The following is a 10997-nucleotide window of genomic DNA, read 5'->3' on the forward strand; positions in this document are numbered from 1 at the left end:
CTGTTTCACTGTTCGAAAGAGTTTTGAGATACATGGAATTGTTCGCAAGATGGTTTTCTACCTGTTCTTAGGGTCATGTGAAACTTCACCAAGGGTTGAGGTTGAGGTGGGTGGTAAACGAGCTGAATGTCGTATAGTCCCCCTACCAGTTGGTACTGCCGAAGGCTTACCTCATCTGGAGAAGCTTCCACGTACATCCCCTTCAGGTAATTATCGAACAGCAAGTCTGAGGAGAGCAAAGAAGTTCAATAACATTCGTAGGAGTGAAACTCCACTTAAACTCACCATCGGCCAGATCTACGTACTCAGTTGGGGTAGGATCAAGGCTTTGGGGTGGCACTCTGGGTATATCCTCGTTCAGTTCAATCTCCGGAAGTACAAAAGGGAAGGGATACTTGTCGTCTGGATGCTTCTCTTTGTAGGTCTCAACTTTTTCTACGTATTCTGATCTTAAGTGACTTTCGTAGCAGTATTTGAGCTTTCTGAGCTTATCTTCATAGTTGCTTTCGGACAGGTCTAAATGAAGTTAATAGTTTATTTTCTGATAGAGACGAACAACAGATTATTTTGGGTTTTTCTTGGAGCATTACTTGAACCTTTGATTCTAGGAAGAATATTCTTATCCAATCTCACCTTTGGTCAGACAATCTGGCTTTGGAGGCGGTTGGAAAGTAGCACAAGTATCACTGACATGATCGTATGGCATATGAAGACATACCAGAGCCTTTTGGTCACATAGTAAAGATGGTGGGAATATGCAGATCACATCTACCTCAGACAGGAGCACCTCTGTTGCCGATCTGAAATGATTATTAATTAAGGAAAAGGTTGTTGGATTTGGAAACTAACCCAGGTGGTTTTTTAGGGTTTGGCATAGAGACAGGCCAGTCCAATTTCAACCATATGGACAGAGTGAACGAATCATTCTTGGTCTGGAATTCACCGTAATCCAAATTCTCGATCTTCAAATTCTTGTATACATCCGAGAGGATGTTGTACATTGTCCTGTTCAACATTTCCTCCTGGGTGCTTCTCAATAGTTCTGAGGACTGACAGAGAAAAATATGCAATAGCTACAAACCCACAGTTAAGACAAATTTCTTAGGAAACCAGGGGCATCTTCAAACTTTCTTCTACGGTAGATTCAGCGATAGATTTTGATGAGATTTGGACTTACCCACAACCACTGTTCCATTTTCTCTTGTTCGTTTGGGGACGTGTAGAAAATCAACTCATCCAACCTCTTCAGCAGCTGTGGAAATGAAAATGTGGAGAATATAGAGGCTACCCCCATAGATGCCAAACCATCTACAATCTACCTCAAGATTCACTCCACAAACACTCCCAAGATCCTCCAGGCTCATCTCCCCAACACTTTCCTCCCACTGCTTCACGAAGAAAGTGAGTTGATCACACTTCGTAACTAAGGGAATTTTTTCACAACTCCTATAGTGTTCCACCTGGAAAAATACCAATTGAGTGATGTTTGTATCTGGAGAAGGTCGTAAGATACCTCTGCCTTCCTGAACAGCTCCCAGGTCCTATCCAGTTGCTCCTTCTGGAATCTTCTGATTCGCCTCAATGTAGTAGCATTTTTTTGCTCCCTGATTATATCTTCCGCCTCATCTTGTTCGTGTTTCATCAGGTCTTGTTGAAAGAGTTCTTCTCGTCGTTTTCTCTCTTCATTTTCCTTTTCCAGTAGTCTTTGGGCTTCTTTCTTAGCCGCTAGGGTTAATTTCTAAACGAAATTAAGTCAAGTGGGTATTAAAGATTTTAATGACTTTAACTCACTGTGGTTTTCCTCCTCCCACCTTTTAGGATCGAAGTTGAACTTATTTTTACCACGTCTGTTGTAGGCTCGAGGAAAGTAACTTCGCTTCTATCTGAATTGGACCAAAGAATTCATTGAATCAGGTTCTCCAAATGTTCAGGAGGTTTCTACAGGCTACAGGAGATTTGAAGAAAGTGAACTCACTTTTCTTCCTCGACAATCGTCTTTGTTCTTCCCTCCTCAATCTCCATTGGAACATCACTTCATCTTCCAGAGGTCCTGGTGCAGTCAAGTCCAGGAATTCCTCCTCACTGACCTGGAAAAGAAATTTCTGGATCCATTCTGTACATGTTACTTATTAGGCAACAAAGTGCTTTGTTTGAATGGATATTTGGCAAAAAAACCCTTCACTTTTCCAGTCGTGGACTTCTTCTTCTTCTTTCCCTCCTTTTTCTTAATTTTTATGGGTGCCTTCTCGATTTTCTCACTCTTAGGTTTTTTGGGAGTTGGAGGTATTGGTATTTCTTGCTCCTCTTCCAAAGCCATCTCACTTTCCTCCTTAGACCTTGCGGAAATGAAGCTCATTTGTTCCCTGGTCCATTTCAACAGCTCTTCACCCTGGAAGAAGCAGTCTTTAGTTGTGAAGACTTTTATTTTCACCGGAATGTACTGTTTTTGGTATTTCTTCTGGTTCTTCTGCGCTGCTAGAATCTGTGTCTGCCAGGGCACTCCTAGAGGATGGTTTTATGATATCTGAAAAGGCTGAAGGTCTCAGATCTGAAACCGTACAAGGGTGGTTTTTTACCAATGGATATTTTTCCAAAAGATACGTTGCTTCCGGCCAAGTTTTTCTTCTTTTCCTTTGCGTTCTTGGTTTTGTCGAGATCTTTCTTCGTTTTGTTCTTCTCCGGTTTTGAAGCTGAAAATTATTGGTGAGGAGAGAAGGTGGGCTTTTTTTTTCATACCATGAGTTGTTGTTTTAGTATTTTTAGCTACCATGCTGGAAAGATTCAAGTGGAAGTTTTGTCAGATTTGACATCAATGATCACCCAGATTATGAAAAAGATTCAATTCAATAAAGGGTAGGTTGGATTTTGAAATGCTCAAAAAACTATTATAAGTAGTTTTACTGAGCTTTCACGTTAACCAGATATTTATTCAGGTGTAACAATGTATAGAGTTTTCAGTACATATCCAATAATTCAAAACAGGTTGAACAATCTTTGTTTGATCGATATTCTCGTATTTGGTTCAACATTTTCTTTCGTATCTTCATTTATAACTCACTGAATTCATGTAATCGGTAAGATAATTTATTTTTCATCTTAATCTTCAATTAAATTGCAGTGTGCAGTTGTGTGTAATAATTGTATTCAGGGAAGAAAATTTTTCTATCAATTTGAATTTTTCGAGATATAATTCACAACTAGAAATACTAAGTAGTCCTCTTTCACAGGATTAAAAGTTTCATCTTTCTCGTTCGTAAAAATTTCTCAGTTAGATACAGGATGTGATGTCAATTTTTTCGCCAGATAGAAGAAAATTTGTCAAATTTTGAAATATATTGTGTGGTTGTCTAATTTTGCTATATAGTTTTTATATTTTTCTCTTTTTTCTTGAAATGGCGAAGAAAAAGCCTCAAGACAAGACCAAAGACAAGTCCACCGAAAAAGGTGAGTGTTCCTATTGAAGAATAGCAATCTTTCATTCTGAAAATTCCCAGTTGAATAGCTCTTATTCCTTCCTGGATACGTTTTAGAGCCAGCTCCAGTAGAGCCTGCATCTTCACTGACCAAGGCCAAAGTTAGAAGTGTCACCTTGGTCTCATCTGAATCACTTAAAAGAGGTAACTAAGAAGTTCGTTATTGACTGGAACTAGAATACGAATACCTTCTATTGTTCATCTAGGGAAATCTAGAAGCAAATCTGGTTTGTTTGAGCACAGGGCCTCTGAGATCCCTACCAAAGTAAATACATCTTTTGCTTAAAATGGGCCACATTAGGAATAATATGTTTCACCCAGTATTGATAAAGATTTCGCTTTGTTTTCGGCAGATATAGTTGTTGTTTTTCCTTTTTTCCTTTCCTACATTTGGCCCAAATCCTTTGACCTTCCAAAAACACGTCCACATCTCCTTTAACCTCCAGGGTAGCCAACTGCTTGACTGGGTCAGAAAGCGTATGAGCTATGTGTCCGACGAAGATATAGAGAGCAGCGAGGAGGAGGAAGTCCAAGAGACTGTCAAGGATAAAAAGAAGAAAACCCATCAGCCTGCAGCCGAAGACAAGGATGAGAAAAAAACTCCCACTAAACCAGCTACAGCTACAAAAAAGGGCAAGGTGAAAAATCCCTTGAAAACCACACCTCTAACCAATCAATCTCATCTTTTCTGCTTTCAAGAAACAGAAGTCGAAACTTGAACCCGAGGAGAAAATCATCAAGCTGCCTCGACCATCTGGACTTGAAGACCCAGTGACTCTCCTCATAAAGGCCAGAAAAGAGGAGCAAAGATTGGCTGCAGAACAAGCTAGACTCGAGGCAGAACCTTCTGTTCACAGCAGCGAACAAACAGAGGATACTAAGAAATCAGTCGGCAAAGGAGTAAATACATCAACCATCAAATTTCCCCCTCCTCTATCTGCATTCTGTATTCTGCAACTAATGAAATCACACGTCCAAATCATAACTTTCTGATGTTATCCTTCTGCAGAAACAGAAGCGAAGATCAGCGTCTTCAGAGCAAGTGGTACTGGAGAAAGGTAAGGCTGCCAAAATTGCCGAGATGCTGAGGAAGCAAGAAGAAGAAGAGAGAGAGTTTTTGCAGAACCAACAAATAATCCTGCGTCATGAGCAAACCAAGAGACTAGAAGGACTGAAGTCCACTTTGGATGTTATAAAATCCATCAAAGATCAAAGTAAGAAGGTGCAATACAAGCAGAGGAAAGAGAAATACGTGAGTTGATACTTCTGTAACTGTAACTTGAAGTCAAGGTTCTTTTTCTTCAGTGGCAGCTTTATGTAGATTGCGGTAAGTTGCCCATTGTGAACCACATATCCGACATGTCGATGTATCTGCAATCCTGGAGCAACGTAATCGTAGAAACAACCCCTGAAGACGCAGCTGAAAGAACCAGAGACGTACTCAAGGTGACCTAGCCATCCAGTTGCTTACTTTCTTCTTAAAAAGCTTAACGTTTCAGCTGTTGAGTGTTCTGGACGATTTCATCGAAAACAACCCTCCCAAGTCGAAGAATCGCCTGGAAAACTTCAAATGGGTATGAAATTTCAGCCTCGAAAACTGTGGATCAAAAATTGATGAGCTGTTTTCAGCTCAGGAATTCTTTCAGGGTTCAACTCAAGGAGATGATGGAAATGATGACGTTCAAACTCTTGAGAGATGTGGATAAGAACATGAACCACGTCAGTTTATACATCGGGGATTTCAATTTCAAGGATGACAATTTTACTTTGTGCTTGTGGCTCAAATTCAGGATGCCTACGCCACTGTTCAATCCTAGAAAGGGAGCTCCGTGAGTGTTCTCATATGCACATGGTTAAATTCTCTAGAAAACAACTTATCTTAACATTTTAGCCCTCCTATTTCCCTGGATATAGAAGATCTGAAGATGACCTTAGATTTCCCACCCTCCATAACTGGAGAAGGGATGGTGATACGGGTGTTGTACCTCATCTATGATCATTTAAGTGATACCAGTAAAGGCTTTCAGAAACCACCCAAGCCAGAATACTACAATCTTGGTTAGTAGTTATCAATTTCCCATATACGCTTTAATCTTTTAAACTTTTCCTAAGATTTGGTGACAGTTATGGAAAAGGAATGGAAGATCATGAGAAAGTACAGGGTCATAGGAAGGTACAGAGCCCAGTACGAGCAAGAACTCCAGAAACACGAGACCAACATGCAGGAGAAGGCTAACTATAAGCCATTCTCTCTAGCACCACCACCTCCAGATTTACCACCCTTGTCCAAGTTCCAGCCTCCAGTAATCGACGAGAACGATATACCAGAAGTGCCAGCCACCAAACTGGATCCTACCCCTGAAGAATACGCAGAGGCTCTCGAAGGTAACGATTGCCTATGTCCTCATCAGCCATCCCTGAAGTTTATCTTGCTTTTTCAACCAAGAGTGTGAACATAAGGAGATGAGACAGCATCTGCCGTACGTACCAGAAGAACACGAGGTCAATCTGAGGAAGTATATAATTCTCGGTGGTTTGCACATGCTGAATTTATTCTATCAGCCACCACAACCCCAGCATTTGGTCACGATGGTCCTGAGTGTCTCTACTTGTGAGTATTCAAGATTCCATCTTCTCCAGATGAATATTATACCCATTTTCAGTCGTTTTACCCAAGTGTTTGACTGAAGTACCGTTTTACGAAGAATTCAAAACGTTTCCAACCACTGGGGAGCAGAAGACGCCAGAAGAGCTTGAGTCAGCCTTGAAACTCCAAGAGGAAGGCTTTGCCAAACTTATTTCCATAAATATTACGTGAGTGTTTTCGGATTTTTTTTATGGGTGCTCTTAATTTCTTTTCTAGTCTTCCGAATCATGTTATGTACCTCGAACCACCGGTTGTTTGCATGTGGGAGGAAAAGAAGAAGATATGGAGCACCAAGGACATACAGGACGTCAAACACAACGAGGAGAAAGGTACTGTTAGCTTCAGGACCGGACGGTTTGGCATTTTCGGCCTTGCTACCTTCAGATACGGCAATCTGCCATATCAGACTTGGGACATCAGGCCTGATGAAGAGTAGGTATTCAGGAATTGAAGAAAGAATAATCTACAGAGTAGCACTTCCTTCATCTAATTTTTTCTTCGTTTCAGTAACAATATAATCTTTCAACTGACGGCGGCAGTTCTGTTGTTCGAGTTCAAAATAAAGGATTCCTCAGTTACCGTTTTGCAATTTCAGAATGGCCCTAACAATGCCCTGAAGGACATAGTTTCGAAGACTTTCACCATCGACAAGCTGGCGAGGGTAATCTTGAAAATTCAACGATTTCCAAAATGCTGACTGAATTTTTGCAGATACTCAGAGAGGGTGGAGTTGATATTTTTCCAGATTATGATGCCTTTTGCTATGTCGAAGGTGAGAAAGACACACCCTCCCTTGTCTTCCAATCTCTTTTTTCTCTTCCCTTCATCTATTTTGCCTTCTCATATCATCCACTCCTTCCTTCTCTCTTCCATCATCTTCTGAAGCTAACAATGAAGGATTAACCGGTTTTCCTTCAAAAGGCAGTTGTGAAAAACACTGGCCAACAGAGTACATGTGCTACTACAACATGGCTCAGCTCTCCATCTGCTACAACTTTGCCTGGTCCAGATGGAATGCAAGCGAGGGATACAGATCGATCATTATGCAAATGAGGATCTATAACCCAGAACATCACACCCAAAAGTCTCATAGTCTGGTCTTGGTGACTCCTTCGAGAGCTGCTTTCATCAACTGCGCAGAGGTTACTCCAGTTTTTTGCAAGGACCCCGTTGAAGGTAGCAAGGTGAGTCCTACACATTCCTCTGAAGGCTTTTGACTATGGAACCAAGCCAAAATTTGGACTGTCTGGGTATGTTTGTGTTTCTAGTGTTCCAGATGGTCTTCTCCAATGTTTGGAAAGCCTTCGGATCGGTAGAAAACGAGATGGTTTACTTCAGATATGTTTTTTTCTGTTCTAGTTCTGCTGCAATCTCTGGTATCTGATGAAGGCAACCAGTACCATCTACGTAAGGAATAAGATATCAGAAATATCTAGAGATACAGTACATACAGTTGCTAGAATGCTGAATCGAACAAGAATATTGAGCTTCAGTTAAAGATTCAGCTGATGATTGGACGAATAAACTTATTTCAAAAACATTTTGTTTCATTTGTGATTGACCTGGCTTGTAGGAAAACCATTTTCGTGACTTGTCTTTTTGAGGAGCTATTGCTATTAACCAATTGTTCTTCACGATTCATGGATTATTGCAGATATTAATTGGTGGTCAATTTTATAAGGGTTATCATTACTACATTTTGCAATGGTCTTGGTCATTATATTATTTTTTGTCCCCATCAACTTTCACTCTTTGTTTTTAACAAGCTAGTCAATAACCGCTTTACCATCGACGCTAGGGTTAATTCATTATTCAAGTTATTATAATACGAAACTAACAATAGGCATTTTCATTATGATAATTGATTCACTTTTACAATTGCCAGTCCTGTAGAAAAATTCTAAATGCGTTAGTGCCTCAGTCACATCGTGAAGTGCTTAGGTGAAAAGTTTGAGCAAAGGTAATCATTTTCTATCATAAAAAATACGTTAAAATTGAACTGTGTGGATCAATGCTTGTGTTTTGTGTGGCTTGTGACTCAACAATATTGGTTGGTCAAAAATGACATGCATATATTTATTTGAATTGATGAAGATATTAAAACATGAGGAAATGCTTGTTCATCATTACAAACTCCAAGGGTAGCTACTGCCTCTGGAAGGGAGTTGAATTGGGAGAAGAATTGGAAGAGAAGAAAATCCTTTCTATATTTCGTTTTATTTGGCAGAGAAAACTTAATTTTTTGTAGTCGAATCATCAGACCTTTCCAAATGGCAAAAAAATCATGAAAATCCACGAACTCATTGGTCAAAATCAACAAAAATGAAGTAAAAATTTAAATACGATCGGTTCAATGAAGTAATGTTGCATATTTCTTCCTCTAATCCTCATTAATTATTCCAAATTCCCTTCTATTGTTTTCGGACGATGAATAAAGGGTTCAAAGAACTGGAACTGCAGGAAGCAGGGAGCCTGCATAAATTTATAGACCACCCAATATAACTGAACTTAATGAAAAGGTTGAAAGTATATCCAATTCCATTCCAAATCTGTCGATTCTTAGTCCTAATATTCTTCCAACTTCTTAGAAGATGGAAGATGCTATCCCCATTCCAGAATTCTTCGGTGGACGAAGTGTGTTCATCACAGGAGGCAGTGGGTTTATGGGGAAGGTCCTCATTGAAAAATTGCTGAGATCCTGTCCAAAACTGGAGAACGTTTATATGTTGATACGAGACAAGAAGGGACAAAGTCCAGAGGAGAGAATTCGGAAAATGGTTGATTTACCAGTGAGTGATACACATTAATAAACAGAGATACGAAAATTTGAGAGAATTTTTACAGCTTTTCAAGGTTTTGCTGGAGGAAAACCCCAAAGCAGTCAATAAAATCAAACCGATCTTAGGGGATGTCATGGAGCTTGGTCTTGGTGAGTTCAATCATCCACTATGCTTAAAGTCTCTTAATTTACCACCTCCTAAAACCAACTCTGTTGTTTTTCACAGGTCTTAGTGAACAAGATCGCCAGCTTCTCATAGAAAAAGTCTCCATAGTGTTTCATGCAGCTGCTTCGGTGAGATTCGACGATCACCTAACAGACGCCATTCTTTTGAACACCAGGGGTACAAGAGAAGTCTGCCTGTTGGCCAAAGAGATGAAAAACATCACAGCCCTTGTCCATTTCTCCACCAGTTACTGTCATACAGATCGCAAAGTCATAGGGGAGGAGATATACCCTGCACATGCTGATTGGAGGGATGCCATCAGGATAGCCGAGAACGTGGATAGGTTCACCTTGGATCTGATGACCAAGAAGTATATAGACCCCTTGCCAAACACCTACACTTTCACCAAGTCATTGGCTGAGCATGTGGTGAATGATTTGTGCGATGGCGTCATTCCTTCCCTCATTTTTAGACCATCTATTGGTGAGGATTTGGTTTAGTTGTAGACACAGACCTTTAGATTGTTTTTTTCAGTTATATCCACTTGGAATGATCCAGTTCCTGGCTGGATAGATAATTTCAATGGGCCTGTAGGTCTTTTGGTTGCTGTAGGAAAGGGTAAGATTGACATTTTCCTAAGAAGTCTTTTTGTAAAATTGGCATCGTTTTTGTAGGTGTATTGAGAACTTTGTACACTGATCCATCTCTACAAGCTGATTATGTACCAGTCGATATAATCACCAGGGGTATCATTGCTGGTACTTGGAAGAAAGGAATGACAAAGTGAGTACCTACCCATTAAATTTAGTCCTTCGTCGAATAATACCAATGAAATTCAGGGACACTGACATAAGGAATGAACTAGAAGTATACAACTGCAGTCAATGCGATGTATCCCCAGTCACCATGAACGAAATAGTTCAAATTGGCCAGAGTTTACTCTTTGAGTGTCCTGCAAGTGGTGCACTTTGGTTCCCTGCTTGCCAGATAACAAAATGTTGGTACCTGCATTTCCTGAAGGTTATCTTCTATCATCTTCTCCCAGCTCTACTCGTTGATGGCCTTTTGAAATTGTCTGGAAGGAAGACTATGTAAGTTTTAGGTGAACTTGGAGTAAAAGAAGCTTTTTTGATGTTATCCTTTTCAGTTTGCTCAAGGTACAAAGAAGGATATACACAGCAAACTCAGCTCTTGAGTATTTCATCCTTAACCAATGGAAATTCTTGAACGATAAAGGAAGGGCCTTAGAACATACACTGCTTAGCTCAGATCGCAAGGATTTTGGTTATAATTCGGAAGAGATTGATGTTGATGAATATTTCAAGAAAGCCATGTATGGTGGTAGGCAGTACCTGTTGAAAGATCCTCCAGAAACCCTACCAGAGGCCAGAAAAGAAATAAAAAGGTAAGGTCTTCATTTTTTTTTGAGGTAATGGAAGAAACGTGAATTTGATCAAAAAAAGAAGGCTCTTCTTAAAGGGCTGAAACATTTTTGGCATAAGGGACAAAGAACTTATAAGAAAATTTCCAAAAATATGGTTTTGAAACAATATTCATATTTCAACTCCTGATTATATGCTTGCTTAATTTGTCGTTGTTTTAAACCTTCTCTTTTTTCAGATTATGGTTATTGTACCAATTCACAACAGGCGTTTTCTATCTCTCCATGATTTATTTCGTTTGGTATCATATTCCTTATGCAAGGATATACAAAGCTATATCAACTTACCTGTATGATTATTTTTCAGCTTTGTGAAATCTTTGTTGTTTTTACTAGTATTCTTACTTATTCATCGAATAGTTGGATCTATTTTTTTAATCTTATTATGAACCTTTCATAAATCTTTTTTGATTCAATAAATGGACTGTCTTTTCTATATTCTTTTTCGATTTCTCAAAAGTTTCAGCCAGTGGCGGTTCCAGGAGTGATGG

General features: G+C 39.6%; 4 protein-coding genes across 4 annotated transcripts; 3 read left to right on the forward strand and 1 right to left on the reverse strand.

Moving 5' to 3' along the window:
- Positions 1-5: 5 nt before the first annotated feature.
- Positions 6-2855, reverse strand: LOC123321145 (dynein axonemal intermediate chain 7 homolog). The gene is made up of 13 exons (XM_044908650.1): positions 2737-2855; positions 2577-2690; positions 2442-2524; positions 2183-2389; positions 1976-2087; positions 1792-1883; positions 1514-1738; positions 1320-1460; positions 1178-1252; positions 850-1049; positions 634-800; positions 286-516; positions 6-226 (listed from the first exon to the last, which is right to left on the reverse strand). The coding sequence occupies exons 1-13, from the start codon at positions 2768-2770 to the stop codon at positions 6-8; spliced, it is 1902 nt and encodes a 633-aa protein (XP_044764585.1). The 5' UTR covers positions 2771-2855.
- Positions 2856-3319: 464 nt separating this feature from the next.
- On the forward strand, positions 3320-4373 carry LOC123320354. Its single transcript, XM_044907651.1, has 4 exons — positions 3320-3444; positions 3531-3617; positions 3680-3738; positions 3920-4373. Exons 1-4 carry the CDS (start codon positions 3393-3395, stop codon positions 4190-4192), a joined length of 471 nt encoding a protein of 156 aa, XP_044763586.1. The 5' UTR covers positions 3320-3392; the 3' UTR covers positions 4193-4373.
- LOC123320355 (dynein axonemal intermediate chain 7-like) lies at positions 4191-7650 on the forward strand. Its single transcript, XM_044907652.1, has 14 exons — positions 4191-4373; positions 4483-4725; positions 4779-4919; positions 4973-5047; positions 5103-5302; positions 5365-5531; positions 5586-5858; positions 5920-6084; positions 6137-6287; positions 6337-6552; positions 6628-6781; positions 6832-6892; positions 7042-7304; positions 7480-7650. Exons 2-14 carry the CDS (start codon positions 4555-4557, stop codon positions 7615-7617), a joined length of 2175 nt encoding a protein of 724 aa, XP_044763587.1. The 5' UTR covers positions 4191-4373; positions 4483-4554; the 3' UTR covers positions 7618-7650.
- Positions 7651-7953: 303 nt separating this feature from the next.
- LOC123320785 (putative fatty acyl-CoA reductase CG5065) lies at positions 7954-10942 on the forward strand. Its single transcript, XM_044908216.1, has 9 exons — positions 7954-8080; positions 8709-8909; positions 8965-9049; positions 9126-9548; positions 9600-9683; positions 9740-9848; positions 9905-10156; positions 10213-10470; positions 10686-10942. Exons 2-9 carry the CDS (start codon positions 8712-8714, stop codon positions 10819-10821), a joined length of 1545 nt encoding a protein of 514 aa, XP_044764151.1. The 5' UTR covers positions 7954-8080; positions 8709-8711; the 3' UTR covers positions 10822-10942.
- Positions 10943-10997: the final 55 nt, after the last annotated feature.

The sequence above is a fragment of the Coccinella septempunctata genome, chromosome 9 (genome assembly GCF_907165205.1).
Source record: "Coccinella septempunctata chromosome 9, icCocSept1.1, whole genome shotgun sequence".
NCBI lineage: Eukaryota > Metazoa > Arthropoda > Insecta > Coleoptera > Coccinellidae > Coccinella > Coccinella septempunctata.